The sequence below is a fragment of the Lathyrus oleraceus genome, chromosome 7 (assembly GCF_024323335.1).
Source record: "Lathyrus oleraceus cultivar Zhongwan6 chromosome 7, CAAS_Psat_ZW6_1.0, whole genome shotgun sequence".
Classification (NCBI taxonomy): Eukaryota; Viridiplantae; Streptophyta; class Magnoliopsida; order Fabales; family Fabaceae; genus Lathyrus; species Lathyrus oleraceus.
Window position 1 is genome coordinate 21,668,026 of NC_066585.1, and position 27,747 is coordinate 21,695,772.

The window sequence follows — 27,747 nt, forward strand, 5'->3', positions numbered from 1 at the left end:
AGTATAATTTTATTTCTATTTTACTACTAGTTTTTATTGTTTTATCTTTTTTCAATAAACCTAAGGAGAATGAAGGTTATATTTATAAAATCTAAGTGTTGAACACTCGGTGCCAAAAGTTGTTAGAAGAGCCCTTGATATGTTCGTTGTGTCGTTTTCGCGTTTTGTCATGTTCTTAGAAGTACATACTACGGTCAACCTCTACGTACGACTGTATCCCTTGATATGTCTGTTGTGTCTTTTTCGTGTTTTGTCATGTTCTTAGAAGTACATACTACGGTTTACCTGTAGTAATTTCTAAGGCAATTGTCTTTTTAGTTCCTGCAAATTTGTCGGTTATGTTTTATTTAATTATCAACCGTATCTATAATTAAAATCTATTTGTGGCTAGTTTTGTCCTATAAAACGACGTGAATGACATCCGTTTTAAGGTGGGTTATCACGGGAAAACATTAGAATATAAAATACCTTAGTGATTATTAATTCCTTATACTACTCTTTTCTAAAAGTTATTCAAATTTTTATTTATTTATTCTTCCTTTATTTTCTTATGTTTTTTATTATGTTTTCTATATCTACTACGATCATGTGTGATTAAAATTTTATAGTATTGGAATTATGAGGAATAACGAATGATAGATTTTTTATAAATCCCAATTCTAACAATTTATTATGAGTTTTACAATTGTACTTTAATTGTGTTGAATTTTATAAATGTTTCTATAAAAAATGATATAATATTAGATATCAACGGATAAACTGAAAGGAGAATATTTATATTCAATACACAATATTAGACGATCGAATCAAAATAATGAAATAGTTTTGATTCTCTTTAAATCGTTTTTTATAAATAAATAAAAAGATTTTTTTTAATGGGTATTGTTAATGAATCCACTATGAAGGTGATTCATTGGTTCAAGACACATTTATATATTTTGAAAGAATATATAAATTATTATGTCTATTATTTATGTAATAGTTTGAATCTCATAAAAAATAGGAGAATCATTTTATACTTTCTATAACAAGTCTACGAGGAACAATATTTTTAGTACTCGGTATAATCGTGCACTTGCAACCTATTTTATTTTTAGTGTCGTTATCAGGAATTTTGTTTTGATATTAATTTTTATTTTTTCTATCAATTAGACTAAAAACTTTATTTTATTATTTTGTTACCAAACATTCTCTTTCTTATTAAAATGAGGAAAGTCTGAAGTAATGGGATCTTGTTGAACCGATACCCGAAATATAAAAATTATTTATAGAAGACAAAAGGAACGAGTAATGACTAAAATTTGAACTTTAAAAGAGTACGTCTCTCGTAAAAATACAAAACTGCATTCTTGTATTATGCAACCTAAGGTGGATGCTAACAATTTTGAACTAAAACTTTTTTTATCATCTATGGTACACCAAAACCAATTTTTTAGTTCCTTGATGAATGATTCAAATTTCCATTTATCCGGAGCTTGGTTATATTCTCTACTCTCCTATTTCAACCCAACATGGCATCAACTAAAAATTATCCAATTAAGAAATCAAATCATATGTTTTACCCAAAATAACGAAGAATCACTTTATAAGAGAGTTTTGAGATGTTAAGGTTATGTCCTCGTGATGGGTTTGAAAAATGGCTAATTGTTGATACCTTTAATAATGGGATATACACGACAAAGATGACAAAAATTTCATTGTTGGATAACCTTTAATGAATAAAAATATAAAGGATTCTTATGCTTTCATTGAAGATATGACGCATAACCACTACTAGTGGGACAGTGATAAAATTCCACATAATGTTCATCCCATTGAAGGGGAAAGATATGAAGATGACACTTTAGATTAAATTGTTGCTAAAGTTGATGTTTCATTTAAAAAACTTGATAAATTGAATGTCATTAATGTCACCCCTAATGTTCCATCTTATGAAATTTATGGGATTATTGGTCATGTTGGTGTTGAGTGTCAAACGATTATAAATGGAGAGTCTAGTCTAGAAGACGCAAATTACTTTAATAATTTACTGAAAGGGAATTCATATTCTAATATGTATAACCCACGACGCAGAGGTCATTCATATTTTTCTTACAAGAAAATCTCCTCACAACAACAGGTTGTACCTCTGAGTTTTTAAGGATAAAAGGATGCTAATGCTCTTGAAAATTTTGTGATCATGCACATTCAAGTGAAACAAAATGATAATTTTAAAAATCAGAATCTACACACAAATAAACTTCTTAGGCAACTAGAATCTAAACTAGATTCCATAGCCACCCATAATTAAATGTTGAAGACTCAAATCTCCCGATTAGCATAATAATTTACTTCATCATCATGTAAATAGTGGATTGGATTTTAAATATTCAAATTACAAATAATTTTTTTATTAATATTAATATTGAGAATACTATAAAATAATTGATTTAAACTGATATACATAATAATAGTATCTTTAAAGTTAAAATTACAAATGAGAATGATCAATTATGTTCAAAAATAAATAAAATAGATCAACTAATAATACTTAAACAAATTAAATAACAATGAGTAATAAATTAACCTAACATATATCACATTAATAAAAAAATATTAAAATATATGAAACTGGTCCAATTTAGTTTGGGTTGATTTTGAAAAATCAATTTAAAATTTAATTCAATATGAACGATTTTCATAAAAGAGAATTCAAATATATCCAAAATGATTTAGTTTTTTGAAAGTTTTGATTTTTTGAATCGATTTACAATTTTATTTAAATCGATTTAGATTTGAACATCTTGCTCATAATATAGCATAAATTTGATTTTCATGTAAATAATAAATAAAACGGATTTGAAATACATTGAAAGAACATTAACAATGAATGTTTTCATCAAATGTTATCTAAATTAAAATTTAGATTTTAAAAGTATATTAGTCTGAATAAATATATTTATAATAATATTTTTATTTTTTATTTATTTTTAATATATATGATGTGCTCGATAAACCATTAGTTTTATAAATACGAAAATAATAATTAAGATACGACTATTTATATAATGGTTTAGTTCAAGTCATCGGTTTAAAATAAATTCTATTAAAATAAAAGAGTAAAAAAATCAATTGGTAACAAATTTTGAGCAATTAAAAGAAATTATCATTTAATTTCTTACTCTATGTGTATAGAAAAATTCTGTTGGGAGGATGCCCCACAAATTCTTTAACAAAGATTAATCATCCTTGTTCAAGGGTGAAAACTTTGTCCCTTTAACATAATAATCCAAAAACATATAAGCAAAATACTTATAAAAAATTAGTTGTATTTGATCTCAAATTTATAAAAAAAACAATATTTTTAGGCTATATTTATTTTATATTTTGTTAGTGATTGAAGCAACATAAATTGAATCAAATATATATATATATATATATATATATATATATATATATATATATATATATATATATATATATATATATATATATATATATATATATATATAAACTAGAGAATCATATATTTTAACATGTATAAAGCAAGATCGCCTATTCAAATACAATGAGAAATTAATTTACTCAGAGTTTTATTCTACAATTAAATTAAAAATATAATTTTATTGTAGATTTCTGCGAAATAAAAATCTCATTCATCCTAATAGATTAAGAGTTTAATCTCTTATTTATAATATAACATACATCACAATGGGCATCTAACTCCGTTTCATCTAACTTCTTTTCTTCATACTCATCGTCTTCAGATTATCATAGTTATTACGTGATTTCACATCTTCCTTGTACGACGTAATTTCAGCTAACTTCTTTTCTTCGTACTCGTCCATCTTTCGACTATAAGCCTTAGTAGCTTGTATTTCAGTATCAAAAGTACCTAACCATATTCTTTTCTTAACAAATGGATCTTGAATCTCATCGGAGTATTTTCTCCTTCTCAATCGAACACATTTATACTTACTTGTAGAAGTCAATTGTTGTCCACTATCTTTCAGATAAAGCTTCACTCCATCAATAATCTCGACTTTTTTAGGGTTCGTAATTGTTGAACGATTTTGTTTTTTAACCTTTACTTTAACTTTTTCTTTTTTTTGGATTGAGTTCTTCTTTTTCACCATTTTTAATACCTGATTAAAAAAATAAATAGAGAAAAACAAAGAGATATTTGATTAAAACTTAAAAATAAAAAAATACACATAAATTTTTTTAATAACGCTGAGTAAATTCACGTACCATGCCCACTCAAAAGATTACAATAAATAAAACATAAATTAATTGTTTTTGCTCTTCTTGTTCTTGCAATGAAAAGCTCTTATTTATAATCTCTAATTTAAAGAAGAGATTTTTTTGAATAAGTTTAGATTCAATATCTTTAGTCAATAACATTCACTTTTTTATTTCACACATATTTTAAAAATCTTATAATAAAGAAATTGAATGAAAATTTTATTAAATTATTTTTGTTAAATATTATTTATATTGACCACCATTATATACAATCAAATTATAATATATAAAGAGGTACAACTAAAAAAAATTAACATTAAATTAAAAATTAAAAATAATATTCTAATAAATTAAGAAAAAGAAGGCATTTTTATTGAAAGTTTTATATTATAATTTATGGATATATATATTAGAGTTTTGACCAAGGAATAAATTATATATATATATATATATATATATATATATATATATATATATATATATATATATATATATATATATATATATATATATATATATATATATATATATATATATATAATTTATTTTTTGGAATAAGTTATAATATAAAACTTTTTAATAAAAAATGTCTTCTTTTTTTTAATTTATTAGAATATTATTTTTAATTTTTGATTTAATGTTAATTTTTAAAGTTGTACCTCTCTGTATGTTATACTTTGAATGTATGGTCAAAACTCTAATATATTTCCATAAATTATAATATAAAATTTTCAATAAGTTTTTTTTTATTAATTTATTTGAATATTATTTTTAATTTTTAATTTAATGTTAATATTTAAGTAGTTGTACGTCCCTATATATTATACTTTGAATATATATATATATATATATATATATATATATATATATATATATATATATATATATATATATATATATATATATATATATATATATATATATATATATATATATATATATATATATATATATATATATATATATATATATATATATATATATATATATATATAGGTTTGCTAGGATAAATCATCTTGTTTTTATGAAGTGTTTTAGCAATAAGAATATAATAAATTATTAATTATTATTTTTCAACACACTCCTTCGAAAAAATGAGTAGGTGTTTTTAAAAATACCTATAAGAAATACTAACTTAGATTCACTAACTTTTTAAAAACCGTGGTTTAGTAACATTTACAAATTATTTGATTTTCGAGTACTTTTAAAAAATTATTTTATTAACATTTATAAAAAAGTTAAAATTTATAAAAAAAACGTGGTTTCGGAGTGGTTGTTAACTAGTTTTACACATCAATAAAACAATGGTTTTAGGACTTTGTAATGCTTTGAAATAAATCTTTAAAAAATGTAATTAACAAAAAAAAATTTTTTGCTATCCTTATATTTCTAGAAATCTTCAAATTAAACAAACAGACTTTATTTTAAACCTTTTCAATATACCTTTTTTTTAATTCTTTGTTTATTTATTTATTATTTTATTTATACTTCCGGTTGATACTAAATATCTTTTTATTGTTTTAAACAAAAAAAATATTACTATCTACATTAAAATTATTTATCATTTCAATAAAAAAATTAAAATTGATATAGACCTCCCAGATCAAACACCAAAATAAAAAAATATTATTTATTTTAAAAAGAATTTAATTGAAATACACTGATAATGTAAAAGGATTTTACACACGCAGTTAATCATAGACATTGGATATTGGAACAAGTTTGACTTTTATTTTAAAAATATATAAAGTAATGCGAACGGAGATTTTTTTTTTAAAATAACCAACATTTTCAAAAATAATTTTAAAATAATAAATTTTTCAACTTTTTTTCCAAAATAACCACATTCAAAAGAGGATGCGTCAGATGAACTGGCGCATCCGTTATGGATCAAGAGGAGACGCCTAAGGCACTGGCGCCTGCATTGGTAGTCTCATGAGGAGGCACCAATGTCCTTGGCGCCTGCATTGGGCCTCATGAGGAGGCGTCAATGCCTCTGGCGCCTACATGGTGCCTCAAGAGGAGGCGTCAATGCCTTTGGCGCCTGCATGTGTTGCCATATTAGGCGCTTAGCCTCTTGACGCATACATTTTATATCTCCTATCTATAAATACCTTGCCTTTGATGCAATATTTTCCACACAAAATCTTCTCCCACTACCATAGTTTCACAAAACACTTGTGACTGATCAATGAACTGAGACACTTGTTGTTGTTGTGGTAATATATACAACTATATATCGTTGTACCCGGATTGTTCGTGACTGACAAACATATGTTGAAGGTCATCATCATCTCGAATCTTCTTCTGATAAAACTTCACCTGGTTTTCTGCAAACTAAACCAGATTTCTATTCTTTATTTCCAAAACGATTCAATGTCTCAATTTGGACAACTATACTGCCCACAGTCCATCCAACCCCATCGACCTAACTACGATGACATGGGCACTGAACTCCATAACGAAAGCGTCGTCGGTCAGAGCCCCTTCCAGATATTGGAAACAAATGATGGCACATCTGTCAAATACTGTTGGAACTTCCGCCGGACCTTCACACCAGCCATCATTCGATCAGGTCAGCACACAAAGATCCCAACCACCTCAGGAAAATCGTGGGAGACCTCGGAGACAAACTAACGCACCTGGATATGGAACAGGGGGACGTTTCGATCATGTCGGTCATTAAATTTTTGTCAATCCCATGTAACATTTATTATATAATGAATAATTTTTTTTACATTATTTTTTATTATTTGATAAATACAAAAAATTAAAAATTAAAAAAAAAAGCATACAGGGGGTGTATGCGTCAGATGAATTGGCGCATACACCACATGCATCATGCAGACGTCAGAGGCATTGACACCTCCTCATGAGGCCCAATGCAGGCGCCAAGGGCATTGGCGCCTTCTCATGAGGCTTCCAATGCAGGCGGAAATGCCTTAGGTGCCTCCTCCTTATCCATAATGGATGCGTCGGTTCATCTGGCGCATCCTCTTTTAAATGTGGTTATTTCGGAGAAAAAAATTGAAAAATTTGTTATTTTGGAATTATTTTTGAAAATGTTGGTTATTTTAAAAAAAATCGCGAACGGGTGATGGTATTGACCGTGTAAAACTTTTTACATTGACAGTGCATAGTAATTAATCCTTTTAAAAAAAGAGAAAAAAGAATATGCACTGACAGTGTAAAATATTTTTACATTGTCAATCAATGAGACCCGTCTATCCCACTACATCAAATTTTTTTTAAATACTGTTATAATTTGACATTATAAAATATTTTGATTGGATGTCAGTGTAATACTTATTTACACTGACAGTGCACTACCTTTAATCTCTTAAAAAAATAAAAAAAAATGAATTTTTTTAATGAAAATGATTCTAATAATAATTATACTACCGTATGAGAAAGAACTTGAGATGTGTAAAATATTTTTTGTAATGCGATTGTCCTAACGGAGATCACCAATGCATATTCTAGTCTCAATAAATATAGTATTCCTGAGTTTGATGGCTTTCCTGGGTTTGATGGCTTTGGAGGTACCTTTTTCCAAATTTATTGGACCATTGAAATGATGTCAAGCTGTTTGACAAATTTTCAATATTTGATGGATTCTCCCCGACTACAACATCAATCTCATCATTCTTATCCAAAGAAACTGATTGTATGGATAAGTTTAGGCATATTGCCCTTATAAATTTCAAATTCAAGATTATATCCAAAATATTAGTTGATATGCTTGCTAGAATCATGCCCTCTATTGTTTATGTTGAGTAAAGAGGCTTTATCCATGGTAGGAGTAGTCATGATTGCATTTGTTTGGCTTATAAAGCAATTAACCTCTTTGACAAAAAAAAACGGTTAGAGGAAATCTTGGTTTTAAAAGTGGATATCTCCAAGGCTTTTGACACTCTTACCTGGGACTTCCTAATCAAGATCTTAACTCAGTTTGGCTTCAACCAAATTTTTTGTCATTGGATCTATGCAATATTGTCATCTGCTTGAAGGTGAGAAAAATACAAGAAGGGGGGTTGAATTATGTTGGCTTTTTCTCCTTATAAGCTTTTTCAACTTCTACTTCTGATGGTTCTTAATCAGATTCTGAACACTTGATTCAGAGTCTGACTTCAGAATCACTTAGAGTCTGAATTCTTGAAATATCTTTATCAGATTCTGCAACAGAAGTTGACTCAGAGGTGACCAACTGATAGCAGTGGAATATAGTTCATAAGCAAATAAAGTAAAGCAAGAGACACAATTAGTTATCACGGTTCCTCTCACAAGTTGAGAGTACTCTAGTCTCCTTGTAGTTCCAAGGGATTTCCATTGTAACAAAATCTGATTACAAATGTTCAAGCATATAAGCAAGAGACTTTTTTGCTCACATACACAAGTATAAGACTTTCTTGCTCAAACACATAAGTTTGAGACTTCCTTGCTTAAGAACACAAGCTCAAGACTTCCTTTTTCAAACACACAAATGTTAGAACAATATATTGATTCTGCAATTTATCTCTAAGTTTTGATGATAACAAAGAGTGAAACATTTTGGTATCCTAATAAAATTTTCTAAGTGTGCAGGGTTCTAACGAAAAATTGAATCTGATAAACCAACATCTGACATCACACCAAGTCCAGAAGAGTTAACTATCCTATCTGACGCTGAAGACAAGCATGGCCAAAAGAATCACTCACATAATTCGTCATATGAAGACATCTGAAGACCACACATATAAAAACTCTGAGGATCCTTACATCAGCAGACTTTCTATCTGAAGAACAGTCAAAGAACTTCTGAAGAAGACACAATAGACAACCATCTGAAGAATACAATATCTGATAAAAGAATCTGAATTCCACGCACTCTGAATCACACCCAACAAATCAAGAATTATTAACTTAACAAAGAAGTATTTTAAATATGGTATGAATCTCTATATGGACAATATTTAATACTCTCCAAGACTGCTATGGAAAGAGAAGAGAAACTTAATGTCATTAAGTCCCATAATTGGCAAGATATCAACATTAATGCTCTCTCCAAAGGTATCATCTCTAAGCAGTATAAAAAGGCCTCACTATCACATACCAAATACGAAGCTATTACACAAGAATTCAAATACAAATTTTGAACCATTTACAAAATTCTTGTCATTGTAAAAATCAGTCATCACACACGAGTTATTGCTCATAGTGTGATCATTGATCATCTGTTTGAAGCTGTGTTAGTCTTGCTTCTCTAGAAGCACACCAAAAACTCTCTTGTAATTCTTGAGAGTTGTGGTAAATCCTCAAGTGACTTGTGAAGTCTGTAGACTTGAGAGGACTAAGAGATCGTTAAACTCTTAGATGTTGTTGTAATCTTTTTAGATTATTGGATTAAGTCCTTATTGAAGGCAAAATCACCATGGTCGGGTGGACTGGAGTAGCTTTGAATTTCAAGCTAACCAAGATAAACCTTTGTGTTATTTACTGTTATCTTCGTGCGTGTAGAGTTGCTAAAAGTTTTTATTGTCAGTGAAAAACAATTCAAATCCCCCTTCCTTATTTTTCTCTACCTTCAATTGGTAACAGAGCTTCAACTTTGTTATTGATTTTTGAATCAAACACCTAACAGTGTAGAGAGATCCAGTGTGAGAAAAACATCATGGTCAATTGAATCACCTTTTGAACCTCCAACTGAACCACCTTCTGAACCTCCAACTGAACCACCCACTGAACCTCCCTCTGAACCTTCCACTGAGCCATTTGAAACCATTCACACTCCATCTGAACCAATTAATCCAACATCTGAACCTGAACCAACCCTAGAAGAGTCATTTGCTTTATTTTCAGAATCTTCAGCTGTGAAGCTCAGAACACTGTCTGAACAATCCAGCCTAAGTGATAATCCTTTTGAAGTAAGGAATCATTGGAATGGATTTCTCATATGGATGACATCTAAGGTCTTCAAGCTAAAAGGACTCTCTGAACAAGTCAGAAATGACTATATCATAGAAGCTGAGGAGAGGCTAGAGCCACGTCTGGCCAAAGAAGATGAAGAGAAGGCACGTCAGGAAGCTCAAGAAAAGGACAGACTGGAAGCTGAAGAGAAGGCGAGAAAGGAAGCCGAAGAAAAATTTGTCGTTGAGGTTGCTGCTGCTGAAGCTAAAGCTAAAGCTAAGGCTGAAGAAGCAACACGCATTGCTGTAGCGGAAGCTGCTAAGGAAAAAGAATGTACTCTGACTCAAGGTGAGTCAGCAACCTCTGAGACCACTCCACTGGTACTCCAGACTCTGAAAGAACTTCAGAAGGAACAACAACTTGTGAGAGCCAGACTCGACAAGCAATATTCAGTTAACTCCAGCATTCAGAATCTTCTTACCCAGTTGCTTCAGAGGATGCCTCCTCCTCCAAACTAGGCACCTTAGGCTTTATGTTTTGTGATTTCTATTAAGTGTTCTGGCCTCTATGGTTTTTTCCCTGTACTTCTCTCAGATTATTTAAATGAAAGTTTGTTTTCTCTACTAGTTTTTCTCTGTTATGTCTTTTTTAGTCTGACAAAAAGGGGGAGAAATATATAAACAGCCTTCTGATGAAACAAATATCTGACTTTGAAAATGCACTGCTTACATCCTAAAAACTCTAAATATATTGCGCAGTCTAAGTTTTCTTACAGGAAGTATCAAAATGAATATCTGAGAAACAAGCTAAGCAACATAAGAGGCTATGGTAAGAAACTCTAAACTCTATAAGTATCATATTTATGGGGAGATGGTTAATCTCAGGGGGAGTCATATTATATCTGACTCTGAATTTTTTTCTCTCTAAATATTATGAAGTATCATTGTTTCATCAACAGTCTGAAGTTTTGTCATCATCAAAAAGGGGGAGATTGTTAGAACAAGATTTTGGTTCTACGATTTATCTCTAAGTTTTGATGATAACAAAGAGTGAAACATTTTTGTACCCTAATAAAATTTTCTAAGTGTGCATGACTCTAACGAAAAATTGAATCTGATAAACCAACATCTGACATCACACCAAGTCCAAAAGAGTTGACTATCCTATCTGATGCTGAAGACAAGAATGGGCAAAAGAATCACTCACAAAATATGTCATTTGAAGACATCTGAAGACCACACATATAAAAACTCTGAGGATCCTTACATCAACGGACTTTCTATCTGAAGAACAGTCAAAGAACTTCTGAAGAAGACACAATAGGCAACCATCTGAAGAATACAATATCTGATAAAAGAATCTGAATTCCACGCACTCTGAATCACACCCAACAAATCAAGAATTATTAACTTAACAAAGAAGTATTTTAAATATGGTATGAATCTCTATATGGACAATATTTAATACTCTCCAAGACTGCTATGGAAAGAGAAGAGAAACTTAATGTCAGTAAGTCCCATAATTGGCAAGATATCAGCATCAATGCTCTCTCCAACGGTATCATCTCTAAGCAGTATAAAAAGTCCTCACTATCACATACCAAATACAAGATATTACACAAGAATTCATATACACATTTTGAATCATTTACAAAATTCTTGTCATTGTAAAAATTAGTCATCACACACGAGTTGTTGCTCATAGTGTGATCATTGATCATCTGTTTGAACCTGTGTTAATCTTGCTTATCTAGAAGCACACCAAACACTCTCTTATAGTTCTTGACAATTGTGGTAAATCCTCAAGTGACTTGTGAAGTCTGTAGACTTGAGAGGACTAAGAGATCGTTAAACTCTTAGACGTCTTTGTAATCTTTCTAGATTATTGGATTAAGTCCTTATTGAAGGCAAAATCACCTTGGCCGGGTGGATTGGGGTAGCTTTGAATTTCAAGCGAACCAGGATAAACCTCTGTTTTATTTATTGTTATCTTCGTGTGTGTAGAGTTGCTAAAAGTTTTTATTGTTAATGAAAAACAATTCAAACCCCCCTTCCTTGTTTTTCTCTACCTTTAACAAGTATGGCACTTCCTTTCTCTAGCACAAAAACTAAATACTTTAAATGATCAAGCATTAAAGCAAGAGACTTTTGACTCTATAATAAACTGTTAAGATATTTGGGTAAATACTACACTTGATATGCAATCAGAGGTGTAGACAGAATACAACTTAGAAAGACTCTAAGACTTGAGAACTTCTAAAAGATACACAATGTTAAGATGTTTTAAGTATAACAGAATTAACAAAGCAACTTCTCTTTGAATGGAAATGTTCAAAATATGTAGCAGTGTGTTATATTAAAGCTTGATAGTCTTCTTCTTCAGGTTTGTAGTTGTCTAGCAATTGAGGTGGAGTCTGACAATAAACCTTGGTTCTAAGACATTAAAAGATATATGGAAAAGCAAGAATATCCTGAGAAAGTTTCCATCACTAATAAAAAGGATTTAAGAAGTCTTTGTGCCAAGTTCTTCTTAAATGGGGATGTGTTGTATAAGAAGAATTATGATTCTATTTTGCTCAAATGCATGGGCTTCAGGATCATAGAGTGTTATCTGCACCCTGCATGCGTGCGCCACCCCACTATTTGTTTGTTTGTGAATTCTGGGCTTTAGGCCTAATAATTTCTTCTTACATCTGATTTTCAGACCCGCACCCTTGTTTTTCATGTTCATTAACCTAATCTTAATTAATTTGTTTAATTGGCTTAATTAATTCTAATTAATTTAGGATTTAAGTTCAATTTTTTATACTAATTGTGATTAATGTGATTATTTGTAATGATTAAAATTTATGTGATTAATTATAATTATGAGTTAATTAGTTAATTATGATTTATTTTCTTACGATTAATTGATTAATCGTAATCATTAGAAATTTCAGGATAATTAGACTTAGCCTAATTTTTTCCATCATATATTCATGTATTGTTTTTTAATTGATCAATTAGTTTTAATTAATTCTAAAATAATCTTGTTTTATTTTTCATTTAATCAATTTGCATATATGGACCCTTTTCCCCATAGGTAGGAAAATTCTGATTTTTTGCATGATCCCTTAGTTTAGGGTTTTGCTTAGAAGAAACTGATTTATTAAATGATTATTCATTAAGTGGTTGTACCTAACCCAATTAATTTCCTTAAATTCCATTGATCAATGTTGATGAAAGGTCACTTTGGTCGACCAAATCCTTTGCATTGTGTTTAAATCCCCAAGCCTATTCAAGTGATCAAAACACCATTGATCACTTAATATGACAAGTCCATTGTGCTCAAACCATATTGGATATGATAAACTTCAGGAGCTCAAGATTCAATTTCAATTTCAAGATCAAGAATTTAAAGTCAATGCCAGTCGAGCATAGCTAACAAAATGGATTACTTCTCAAGCACAAAAAGGGTATCAACACTTGTCAATCATAATTCAGATTGTGTGGCACGAGCCTTAAGAAATAGAGAATGAATGAGAGTGGAGAATTTCATTAACTCATTCTGAATACCTTTGGGTACGGGACGAATGACCCAGTTGCTCATCGTATTCACCTTTATTCGTAGATTTTAGCATAATTCGAATAAAATGATTGTCAAGTCTTCTTTTATAACAAGTAGCATTGCATCATCAAGATCAACACTCAGGACTCCTATCAGCAACTTGCCAATTCTGATTCAAGTTGTATGTTGTGAGCCTTAAGTAACAAAGAATGATGAGAGTGGAGCATTCTTATCCTTGTCTAGAATATCTTTGGATACGGGACGAATGATCCAGTTGCTCAAGGTATTCACCTTTGTTCATAGAATTTAGTGCAATTTGAATCATATAATTGACAAGTCTTCTTCAAGAAAACATCAATCATTCAACACTTCAACAATGAAGCATCATTGCACATCAATCCTTCTTCAATAGTAAAGCACCATTATACCTCAATCATTTTCTCCTTAGTGGATCATTAATCATACTCTCCTTGATATTCAGATATCCTTTAGATCAATTACCTTATGATCAAGTCTTTGAATCCTCATCAATCAATTCAATCACTACTTTCCTTGTCAGTCCTCTTGTGCTTAGGCCCACTCTAGTTAATTATTGTGAGCCTTGTCATCCTTCTTGTATTTAGGCCCATTCTAGTCAATCATTGTTTTCCTTATAAGACCTCTCGTGCTTTGGGAAAACCCCCAATAATTATTTGTCTTATAAGACCTTTTGTACTTAGACAAATCTCTAGAGCTCTTTTTCCTTGTAAACCTCTCGTATGTTGGCAAATTATCTCCTATTCATTGTTCTCCTTTTAATACCTCTCGTGCTTAGGCGAACCCTTTTGAGCTTTTTGTCTGTAAACCCTCTTGTGTGTTGGCAAATCACCTTTTATTCATTGCTCGTCTTATAAGACCTCTCGTGTTTAGACAAAGCTCTCTTGTCTTGTAAATCCTCTCGTGTACTGGAAAACCATCTCTTATTCATTGCTCGTCTTATAAGACCTCTCGTGCTTAAAAGAAGCTCTCTTGCCTTATAAATCCTTTCGTGTACTGGCAATCTATCTCTTATTCATCGCTCGTCTTATAAGACCTCTCTTGCTTAGACGAAACTCTCTTTCCTTGTAGATCCTCTCGTGTGAAGGCCAATTATATGTCATTTAATACCCTGTGGTTGATTACCATAATTGCTTAATGCCACACTCTTGCTTTTTTAAGAAATCTGCTTTGCCTCTGGGAAATCCTATCAAATATCTTTCTTTGTTCCGGTCGTAGTGAGCCGAACTGCGGAGCTCTAACTTTCTCACTGTACAGTGAGAATACGTAGGCACAAGAATTCGGAATCTCCGCGAGCTACCTTATTTATTATTTACCCATTCATTAGTCAATTACATCTTTTTTCAACCAAATACTTTATCCCTTTGGGTTTCATGCATATCCTTTTGGATAATTGTCCACCTTGTGAACTAATAGATGTTTGTCTTGATGTCAAACACTTAATCCCTTATTTTCCGGTCATGACGATACAGTGGGGATGCATATGTTCCTCCACATCTTAGTTTGGACCACATTTCCTCTGTGGTTTCAAATATCGTTTCTCTTATGGATTCCAATATACCCTTACATTTGGTTCCAAATTATACCTTTGGGTCACTTTTACCAAATCCCTCAATTCTTCCTACAGTAATTATTACTCACTATCACTCCATTCATTTCCATTATCCATTAATCACTATATTCATTCAATACCTTCTACCTTCATTCACTTCATGTGATATACTTTCTCTTTGAGGCAAATACACTATTTCTTTGAGCTTCATTCAGTGTCTACTTGTGAATCGAAAGATGTTTGCCTTGATGCCAAACATTTAATTCTCTTTGTTTTTTACCGTACCATATAGTGGCGAATGCTTCAGGCTACCCACACATTGGTTAATGTTAGTTTTACTCTTGGGTTCAGATTTCATCCCTTTTTGGAGTCAAACCACATTATCTTTTGGTTCAAACCATAATTGTTATCAACTTCTTTTCACCTCTCATCATTAGCTCTATGAACTACGGAGCTTTGAATTCCTTATTGCACTATAAGGATACGTATGCATGAGGACTCTAATCCTCTTCGAGCACTTTATCTATTTTCTTTTCTTTTTCCTCTTATCCTTTTGCGAGTAATCTTTAGATAACACCCATTCGAGGAAGAACAATCAAAACGGTTCTTGTTGAGTACCACAAATGTGAGGGATGTTAATACCTTCCCCTTGCATAACCGACTTCCTTACCCATTTATCTCTTTCCTCGAGTTTTATCGATGTTTTTCCTTTCCTTATGGAATAAATAAAGTTCGATGGCGACTCTGTTGTATGTTCAAACGTGTGATGCATTCGGGTATATTTTTGCTAGATTCACATAACGACGATGAAAACGAACCATGTTTGCGATATAATGAAAATAGATGTGAAAAAATGAATCACATCACACCTCTATTTATATAAAAAAATTACACAACACACAAACGTCAAACCTATTTGTGCTTTCTCTTATTTCTTACACACATGCATCAATTAGATTGACATCACTATGTAAAGAAGTCAATTCAATTGGCGTCTCCTCTTAAATTTAAATACATGCCAATTAATCTGTCATCTATATGTTTACGTGTTTTTCTTTTAAGTGGGGTAGTTTGAGAACTTATTTGAAATGTGGGCTATTTTACGAATATTTTTTAAAACATTGAATAATTTAGGTAAAAAAATTCAAAATTTTCACAGAGAATAATTCTAGTTCATTCTATTTAGAGACAAATATAATATTAACTTTTTATTTATATTTATTTAATTATAATTAAATGATATCCTCTTTTAACAATAAATGTTCTATTTAAGTTTGTAAGATTTTTCAAATAATAATTTTTATTTTAATTTTTATAATAAAATATATTTCATTTATAAAAATACTTTTATTATCATTCATTTTATATTTTATTATAAAAAATGATTTTTTATATTTTTTAAATGATCAATATGTATAATAGTTTAAATACATTAATTATTTAATTAAACTAAAAAATATATTTTTTTAATAATAAAGACTGGCTTAATTAGTAGTTGGTGGAATAATTGAATAAATTAAAATATAAATAATGTAATAAATTATTATATTTATCTTAAAAACAAATAAATGAGATATTAAATTAAAAGTATAGTATTTAGATTTTTTAGAATAAAATACATAAGTCCTTTTCTCAAGACAAGACATGTCTTAGTGGGACCCAACATGTATCTTTTTTCCTTTTACGGTTCGATGTAGAACTTGTGCGTGGGAGCCAACGAGGTCTGAAAATAAGAAATAAGATAAACATAAACAAGTGGCCGCCTGCCTCGTAAACAGCGTTATGGTTTCTAGTGTCGTCAGTGTGTTACTATATTTTCCTTTCATTAAAAGCTGTCATGTTTGGTGAGTGCAATAGAATACAGACCGTGCCTTGTCACTTGTCAGCTAAAGATATTTTTTAAGAAAACTAAAAAAAAATCTTTGTAAAATATTTAAATAAAAGTTTTGAAAAAGACAAAAGGTCATTCTTGAATATGTGAACCGAAACTCATGATTTATTAAAACTACTCATTCATCTCGACAAGACTACAGGATCAGTACATCAGCGGTCAAATTAAAAGATTATCGATTAAACTAGTGCATGATAAAATCGAATAATTCAGTTACACAATTTATATTACCCATTCATTAATAATTGTCTTTTAATATTTTTACATACTATAAATTAAAGAATTATATAGTAATGTTATTATAAAATATTATATTTTTATTAAACTAGTAGTGTATTGATTAAATAATACAATTGAAAATATTATAATCATTGTTACATTTAAAAAAATGACAATTATTTTGAAGAAAAACAAAATTCTTAAATTGAAGGTGTCATTATAGTCTATGTTTCATCTTCGTCTATCTTGCAGCATTGTTCATAACTCTATCATCTTCTTAAATCAAAATTGTCATCTTCCTCTTCGATTCACTGCGTGTAGTAATTTTGTTTCACGAAATCAACGGATTTTCAAAATTATTATATTCCGTAGCTCTGAACTAATATCTTATGTTTTTTCTTCCCCATTTCCCCAAATCTTAGTCATGTTAGTAACATTCAAATCTTGACGAGCAAAATCAATCACATTGTCTTTGTCTTTTGGAAATAAAATAAAAAACGGACCTAAGATTTATGGTTGTTATGCTCGTATGATGTCTTATCATTGCAAGAATGAGCCTAATAAAGGAAATCTTTTTTTGTTGAATGCCCCTTTGGCAAGTGTTTTGTTAAGAAACCTTAAATGTATGGTGAAATGATGGAATGGAGTCTTGGTGCAGTTGAACAAACTTCTGGTACAGTGGGAATTTGATGAATTTGTAAGGTTAACACTACAACTTCCAAGTCAGTGAGTGAGAAACATAAGAGTAGAGTAAGTTACCGTTAACAAACCTCAGATCTCATGTGTGATACCTTATATATAAGGGACGGTTAGAGATTCCTCATGCTTCTCGACATGGAATGCATGGAAGTGTTGGATAATATCCAATGGTGAACAACCGTTTAAGGCATGAATCGAGTATGAGTCTCAAGGTCGTGAGTGCGTTATACTTTCAACACCTTATGACTTTTGAATGATGATTGAGTCTCGTCATTATTGGGCCTCTGAACGGCCCAAAACAGTTTCCCCCAAGGCTTGCCATAATGCAGAAATGAGAAGTTTTCCAGAATATTGGGTCAACGTCACCCTAGATCGGGATCTTCACGACAGGTTCTTCATTTACAGGAGTGGAAAATATTTTGAAATCAAGAGCGAATGAACTTGGGAACAAGAGCACTAAATGCCACTCTTGTCATTGAGGCCATTCACATGGTTATTCTTACATTTGGCTCTATGTCCCTATGGTAGAGTATAGCTCTTTCCTTTAGGGTGCTCAAGTATACTCAAGTGTTATTGCATTCTCAAGGGAAATATGACTGCTTTTTTCATCTGCATGTTTCCCTTTATTTTTATTTGTTGCTTTGTCAACCTCGCTCCACTATATAAATGTTTATTCATCCCCCCAGAGCATGTTCCCATTATTCGTGCAAACTGCAATGTTTCTCTTCTCTTCGCAAACTCTAATTATTCTTCCATGAGCTTCGATAATTCCTATTTTTTCCTTTCTTTTGTTGGATTTCTCACTCCCTTGGTTTGTCACACTTTCAAAGAGGCCCTTTCGTCATATCCTTTTGTTTTGGCTATGGTCAATGTAGGAGATAAACCTATGAATGTCATATAAATATCTAATGGTGATGATATAAGTGATGCTTAAGTTTGCATTGAGGAAATAGGCTCTAAATTGTTGAATGACGATCCTTTAGAAGTAGTCCACCCCTTGCAAAATTTATTGTTCTCATTTATATTTCTGAAGCTAGAGGGTTCCACCAAAGATGGTAGTGAAGCCTATAGTCCCCACTTTAGAAAAAATACAAATGCTTATACATAGTGAATTATATGGATAAACTCGAATCGTCTCATTGTTTAGGAGGTTGGTGTTGGTCACTCATATTTTGTGTTGCCCACTGAAGATCTTGAGTATGTTAAGGTGTATCATGACGACCTGAGGGCTCATACTTTCATTAAATATTTTAGATCTTTGGATGATCGAGAACCTAGTGGCAAGGAGGTTAGGGACCCTCTCAACTTCCGGGGTCATTCCCAAATTCATGATATACATTATTCTTTTGTTGACACTTAGGTATACATGGTTTGAAAGGACCTACAAGGTCTCATACTGCCTTCCAACTCCGCTCAACATTTTTTGGGATGCGACATGGATGGATTCGATATTCATTAGCGCTCAAAGTTTGGAGGATGTTTCACTACTATAAATAACACTTTTTATGACGAAGCTTTCACCTCGATCATGCCAAAAACCGAGTGTATAGAGACTGGGAGCGATATGTTTGATTTTTTTTAATAAAAAAAACAACTTTTTACCAAGGTAATATAGCTATAAGTGAACTCCATATTTTTCAAAAAAAATAAAATAAACCTATTACCTCGGTGTTTTAGAAAACCAAGGGGACATTGCTATCAGGGAACATGCTTTGAATCCCTGTAACTACATTTAAGGGTTTTTTCAATGATTTCTAACTTGGTGCCTTTCAATCTTCCCTTTTTTCTTAGTTAATTTTTTTTCATTTTTTTCTTATTAATTAGTAATTCTAGAAATGTCGGAAGATGAAGAGATCCCTCTCATTCTTGGTAGACCCTTTTTAGAGACAGGAAAGTGTGTGATCAACATAGAAGAAGGGACCATGACGTTGAAGGTTTATGATGAGGAATTGAAGATCGATGTTCGAAACACCATGAGGGACAAGGATGATATTTGTACCAGTCATACTATGGAGGTTCTGGATCAGGTGATGACATATGATAGTCCTCTGAATGCACCACAGTCACCTTTGGAAAGAGTGTTGAGTTTGTCCATTTTCGACAATGATAAAGAAGTGGACAACGGGGAATCCAAAGTGCTAGCCTTGCTGGACGCACAACCCCCGTGGAAAGGATCCCGACCATACCGGTGGGAGGATTTACGACTACCTCAAACTAGCGAGGAGGATGAAGAGCCAAAGAAGGGAACGGAGTTGACACAACTTCCTGAGAATCTCAAATATGTCCTTCTCGATTCTGAAGGAAAATGTCATGCTATCATAAACTCAAGCCTAAAGAATATCCAAGAAGAGAAGCTCATCCAAGTCCTAAAAAAATACAAAATTACCATTGGATGGACAATTGAGGATTTGAAAGGTATTAGCCCTACTGTGTGCATGCATAAAATTCTCATGGAAGAAGACCACACACCGGTAGTCCAACCGCAGAGAAGACTCACCCCAGCGATAAAATAGGTAGTTCGGAAGGAGGTGGTGAAATTGTTAGACGCATGTGTAAGACCCCAATTTTGACCCTAAGATCCCTCATGCAATTTCATCATAAGCATAAGCATTGGAATCATGCATTGGTATCCTCCTTACCCCTCCTTCTTTGGGTTTGTTTTGGGAGAGATCACCAAGCATCATGTGATTATATCATACTTGTATATTATCATTTCACTAACCAAATTACCAAAAATATGTCTTTGTATCTATCTAACTCTTTTTGTAGGTAGGGCATGATCTCATTGATTCATTGATCATATCTAGGGTTTGAGACCCTCATGAACAAAGAGCACAACCAAAAATTGATTCAAGAATGGTTATGAACATCATATATGAGTTCCATTGATTCCTACATGTTATATTGATCAAGTTTTCTTCAAGAGCTTGAAGGTGATTTGCCTTGGAAACCCTAGTTTGACTGGGTATCTTGAGTAACTTCTTCTACAAGCTATCTCACCAATTGATCAAATTTCTCAAGAGGCACTTCAAATTTCATCATATTATTCATATATGATCTACCATGAGCCAAGAAAGTCAAGAGAATTGGAAGTTAGCAAGTTGGTTGATGGTGGTTGGCCAAATGGATTCATCTGATCAAAACTGGGTCTCCCTAGACCCTATATCCTACAATTTTCACCATATGGAAATTATTCAAAAAGAAAACTTACTCTAAACAACATTATAAACAACTTTAATGTTGAGACCTAGAGCTAGTTTTTCTTGGAAAATCATTTTCTATGATGAAACATTATAGGTCATTTTGTCTAAACCCTAATTTGAAAGTCAACTTCTCAAGGCCATAACTTGCTCAATTTTTATGAAATGAAATATTTCCAAGTTGAAAAATCAAATTCAATGTTTCTACTTCAACTTTGATGTTTGGAGTTGGAGCTAATTAAACTTCTTTGAACATGTGATATGAGGCTACATTATAGGTCACTTTTGACATATACCATTGATCAAGTGATTTTTCCAAACTTCAAAAATGCATAACTCTATCATTTCAAATCCAAATAAAATGAAATTGGTGACCATTTTTAAGATATTTGAGAGAGATACAACTTTGATGAAGACACTTTTCTCATTTGAAGCTCATGTAAAAAGTTAAGCAAGGTGGAATATTGAGACATATGGCTTGACACTTAGAAATTTTTTGATATGTCAAAATTTTCCAAACTTCCACCTCAAATATCTCCAAGTTCCAAGCTCCAAATGAAAAAGTGTTCAACATCAAACTTGTTCCTCTTGATCTCACCTTTCCAAAGAGCTCAAATTCATGCATTTTGGATGAGAAATGCATAGGTTGCACATGGCTTAAACAGGCTGATATCATTTGGCATGGATCAAACTTCAAACAACAATGCTCAATTGCCTTGCAATCCAATCCATCTCCAAAGCATCTGAACTTCATTTTGGACTTTCAAACAATCATTCCATGGGCCTATGCGCGCCCATGCACCATGCTTTCATCATTTGCCAATTTTGGAAAGTGAAAGTGAGTGTGCAAATATCATCCAATTTCTCTATAAATTGAAGCCCTTATGCTCAGAATTAACACACACACTATGCCAGCTTTGAATCTCCATTGAAAACCCTTCACATTAAGAGGATAACCCTGATAAATTCATTTGAATTTGAGCTTGAATCTCCACTGTTTTGGAATTCAATTCTCCAGGAATCCATTGCTTCTAAGCCTTTCCATTCCTCTTCTGCAAGCAATTGAAGTAAAGCCAAGCACGACCCAGATCAAGATCTAGCAAGCGCAGACCTCCATTGAAGGTAATTTGCAGAATTTTTCAACTCTTCAATTCTCTTTGATTCTTGCTCAATTCCATTGATTATTGTGTTAGCTGAAGTCCTACCAATGTAGGCAATGTATTTGAGTTGCTTTGAGGCCAAATCGAAGCAACTTAGATCATGAACCTCATTTTTCAATTCCACATATCTCTCAATATAGTTGGAATTGGAAGAAATATAGGTGATATTCGTGCTCAGTGATGTTTTCTCTTTAAAATCATGTCCCTGTTTGAAATTTTGGTGATGGTTCATGTTGACCAATCCGGCGAAGCTCGCCAGAGAAGACAACCGAAGCTCTGGCTCCAGTGATGATGTGTCTTTGGTCTAAACCGTGTGATCCAACTTCCACATTTTAATCTTAGCCGTGCATTGTGATTACTCATGTTACATCGTTGTTGACTAAGGCATTGGTGGAACGCGCGTTGTGGATCATCAGATCTGCCACCTCAATTAATAAGGGAGATCTAATGGTCCACATATTTTAGCATTTTCTGAATTTCTATTTAATTGCATTTTCTTCAATAATTCATAATAAATTTAATATTGATCCAAAAAATATGAAACTTTCACCAAAAAATTAAAATATTTTTCTCTTTCATATTCTGAATTAAAATTATTTTTTGGATCATTATTAATATTTTTCATGAATTAATTGATTTTTTCATTTGTTTTTAATGGTTTAAAAATATTTTGAAGTGTTCAAAAATTATGAAATTTTTTATCCAAGGTCCTTTGACCTTGTTTGACCTATGATAAATCTCATGGCCATTTATTTGGTGTTTTTATGTGATTTTAGGATTTGGACAAAACATATTTAAATTTAATGCATCATTTTAATATTTTAAATTGAATAAATGCCATTTTAATTGTGTTGACCATTTGTATTGACTTGATTGTCTTATTTGTTGTTGGCCCTTGGTCAAGGTTGATTTGACTTTGTCAAGTTAATATTATTGGATTTAGGGGATTGATGGAATGTATATTCCATCTCCCAAAATGAATGAATAATATTAATTTGGTAAAAGTCCTCCTTTGACCAATTTGTGATCTCATTCATCCCTTCCCCTCTTCATCTAATTCCCCTTCTTCATCCATTCATTTCAATTGGCCAATGACATCTCAAAGTCCTAATGCTAGTTGATTGAAAGATTAACATGAGTATGGATGAGATTAGGTCACACTCTTTGCATATTTTTTGTGTGTGGTATGTTTAATGAGCATAGTTCTTAATACTATGTCTCCAACATGCATTAACACCAAAAGTCTATTGCCCGACCTCAAATAGTTGTGACTTCTACATAAGTCCAATTACGATTGCTTAACATAGCGCTAAATTTGTGACACAAAAGGCATAAGCATTCTTGTAAGTGAGATTGTAAGTCTCCCATCTTCCACGGTATTGTGCGGAAACTTGGTCTTCTTTCCTTCCTTTGGAAGATGTTTTGGTTCAAGGATCTATGCTTGTGGCAATTGGATTGAGTGTTCTCCAAAGAATGTCTTGAAATCAAAAAGCAAAACAAAATTAACTACTAACTTACTAACCATTAACTTTTACTTTCAAGGCTTTACTTTAATGCAATTTACTTTTAGCACTTCATTATCATTTGCCATTGTACATATCATTCTAATTGTTTATGTTAATGTAATTTTCACTTTGTCTATTTGGACCATATTGTGTGATATACTTTGTTGATTTGTTTGTTTGATTGTTCTTTGACCATTAATGTACATAATGATAACAAAAACCCTTAAAAACATTTGAGTGGACTGTTGGTTTGATCTTGCCCAATTGGACTTAGAACTTAGGCAACATTCCTTTGCTAATGAACTTGGCCAATGCCAATTTGTTGAAGAACCAAGAACTTGCAAGTTTGAATTCATCTGATACATCATTCTAGATCTCTCCAGATTCATCTGCAACATTGATCATTATTAAGCTGTTATGTTGAACCTGTGACTTATGGAATTCATCTGCTACATAGGCTATTCTGAAGAGGATCATTGAAGTGGATAAGCTTGGATGAGGTCATCTTTATTTGATGCCTTTGCTCTTCAAGATTGATATAATTGTGCATTTGTGTGTTGCTTGATTCTAAAAGTCCAAGGGAATTCTGGGTTTCTATTGACATACTTGTCTATTGGATTGCTCCCATTTGGTCAGATCTTTTCAACTCTAAACTTTTAAATTTTGTACATAGGGTAGTCTCTTCATCTTCTCCCTATTTCTTTAATTTCAAAATCTCTCCCTCCATTTTCAAAATCTTCTTTGTGTGAACTATTTTTGTTCTAAACTTTGACCACTTTTGCAAAAAGATAGAAACTTTGGCCTTATGCCATTGCATTTTTAAACTTATTTTCTTAAATCAAACTTGTGAATAAACTGAACTACACTTGACTTAAACTTTCAAAAAGCCAAAAAGAACTAACTCATTCAAACCATTTTAGGCCTTTGTGCCTTTCAAACTTAAATTTTGTTAAAACCAACATACTCGCTTTGAAATTTATAGCACGAACTACGAGGTTTTGATCCCTCGTTTATATTTTGGTACGTAGGCACAAGACCGCAGGTCTTGTCAAACACAAAAATATAATCAATGAATTCTTTTCTCATCCCCCCATTCTATTTTTTTTGTAAACATCACTTTGTACAAAATACATATGCACACAAAAAGGGCTCCCTAGGAGTACCTAGGACACTTTGGGTGCTAACACCTTCCCTTTGTGTAACCAACCCCCTTACCTGTGATCTCTGATTTTTATTATTTTTTATTTGAAAAGTTTTTACTTATTGGGTTTTGTTCGTACTTTTTCCCTTTTCCCTTGGAAACAATAAAAGCGCGGTGGCGACTCTTGTTAATTGATCTCTAGCTTGTCAATAGCTTGATGATCATGAATTTCCCGCTACAGAAATTAAGTGGCGACTCTGTTGGGGAGTAGTCTCCAGTGGGTTTAGCCTACTTTTTGTGTGAATATATTTGTATATATGTATGTGTGATATAATCTGCTTGTTGTGCTTGGTGATCTCTGAGTGGTGAGATAAGTTCTAACCCGAACTTGAGTGTAATTAAGATAAGAGGATGATATAGTCATGTTCGACTTCTATGGAGTAGTCCTTAACAAGTTGGCTTGAGATCCATCTGCTCAGTGGAGACTCCTTTGGATCTGGAAATGTCACACAAGTATTTGTGGTTAGACATTGCTATTTCTAATTGAGTCCGAGAAGCTGAGGACCTTAGAACACCTAACCCATCTTGGCCTATTTAGGACGTAGTGCGGAAACTGTTCAAGTGTAGACTTGATAACGGTTGTCACACGATACTACACTCAGACGAGTTTCTCTTGAGAATATTATGGGTCGATGAGTCAGTCATCTTAACCTATAATATCCGATAGATGGAATTAAGACTCTGGGAACTTTTTAGAACATGATCTACAGGTTTTATCCTTAGTTCACTCCTTTGGGATGGTTCTTACCCAAACTCCATGCTCGTGACTTACAACAAACTCTTGATTCTTGGTTGATCCAATCAAATCTTGTCAATATCAATGGAACTTGGGTGTTGATAAGGTGAAAACCATAATCCACCAAAATGGATGATTGATCTTGACAATGACTTGATTCATCCCTTGACCTTTGTTTTGCCTTGTGTGTGATCCCTTATTTGTGATTGTTGCATTCATACATTTCATGCGCATCATAACATTCATCACACAAAATTTCAAGGAACTAAGGTATCATTTGCAAATATTTTCAGACCATGGATTGTGGACGAAGGAACACTAAGAAGTACCGTTTCAGATGTCCAGATTTGTAAGAGTTAAGGAAGCTAGCATCTTTTGTATTAGATCCCTTGGACTTCAAACAACGTCATGGGAAGCTTTTGTCCATCTTGTCTGCTGATGTAGTTGAAGGACTCTTGAGTGTATTGGTGCAGTTCTATGATCCTCTCTACCATTGTTTCACTTTCCCAGATTTTCAGTTTGTGCCTACCTTGGAGGAGTATTCTCATCTTTTGGGGACACCTGTTTCTAGTAGAGTGCCTTTTAGTGGATTGGAGGAGATTCCCCAATCTAGTATTATTTTTGAAGCTCTTCACTTGAAGAAGTCTGAGATAGAGGCTCATTGGGTGAAGAAAGGAGGGTTATTAGGGTTGCCATCTGTTTTCCTCATCAAGGAAGCCACCACTTTTGCTCAAGAAAGGAGGCTCATTCAAGTGCTTGGTGTGTTTCCAATTGTTTTTTGTAGGTTCGCAGGTAAATCGCACAGTGTAGAAGAAAAGGTTTGAGCCAAACTCATAGAAGTCAGTTGGCAAAGAGCGCAAGGGAAAACAGAGAAAAGAAAAAAAGTCAAGTTTTTTGGGAAAAAAACAGGGCCCTGACACGGGTGCTCGTGTCACCTGACACGGCCCGTGTCAGGCAAGGTGCTGAGGAAGATGATTTTTCCAGTAGGCTGACACGACCGCCCGTGTCAGGCCAAACAACCATATTTTTCAAATTTTGGATTTTTGGATTATGTGGACCCCATCCAGATTTTCCACCACTTAAACTCATTTTACCCTCAATTAACCCATTAAATCTGATTTTCTCACCTTCTCTCTCCCATTTTCACCAAACCTTTCTCCTTCCTCCATTGTTTCTAAAACGTTCTCCATAACCTCACCTACAAAAAGCTCACAACTTTGCCGCATTACTCCGTCCAAAGCATCGACACCCTTCACAAAAGTTGCTCTACTCTCCATCCTCTACAAGGCTACGATAATCGTTTTTCCTTTTTCCATACTTTATTTTTGGGTTATAAATTTTTGTTGCTGGAATCAATCATGACGCCGAAGCGAATTTCTAAAGGGAAGCAAACTGAAGCTGAACCATCGAGGACTCGGAAACTGACCATCCGTCATCCGAACTTGCACGATAAAATCTTCGATAACCCGGAGCACGAACGAATGTACTCTTCACACGTTAAACGTAAGATACCACCAACAAGGTACCTATGCTCTGATACTTTATTTCAATTGGGTCTGTCGGAAGAATTAGATAGGATGTTACATGTCCTCGGCATGCTTGAGTTTGTGCATTGTGAAACGCCTACCTATGAGCGCATCACTTTAGAATTCTTGAGCACCATTGAGTTCAAGTTAAAAAAAGGATGGACAGGTACAACGATATACTATGGAGGAACAATGACTTTCAGGTTATACAATGTCGACCACGAGTTGACAGTGGGGAAGTTGAGTGAAACCCTCCGGCTACCCCTATATGGCCCCGGAGTAGTACCAGATAGTTTTAATGCTAAGACTTTCTGGTTGGCCATCACGGGACGATCAGATTATGTTGCTAAAGGGGCGAAAGCATCT

General features: G+C 32.6%; 1 protein-coding gene across 1 annotated transcript; it reads right to left on the reverse strand.

Moving 5' to 3' along the window:
- Positions 1-3,622: 3,622 nt before the first annotated feature.
- Positions 3,623-4,259, reverse strand: LOC127105805 (ethylene-responsive transcription factor ERF117). The gene is made up of 2 exons (XM_051043008.1): positions 4,231-4,259; positions 3,623-4,124 (listed from the first exon to the last, which is right to left on the reverse strand). The coding sequence occupies exons 1-2, from the start codon at positions 4,231-4,233 to the stop codon at positions 3,714-3,716; spliced, it is 414 nt and encodes a 137-aa protein (XP_050898965.1). The 5' UTR covers positions 4,234-4,259; the 3' UTR covers positions 3,623-3,713.
- Between the last annotated feature and the right edge of the window lie 23,488 nt (positions 4,260-27,747).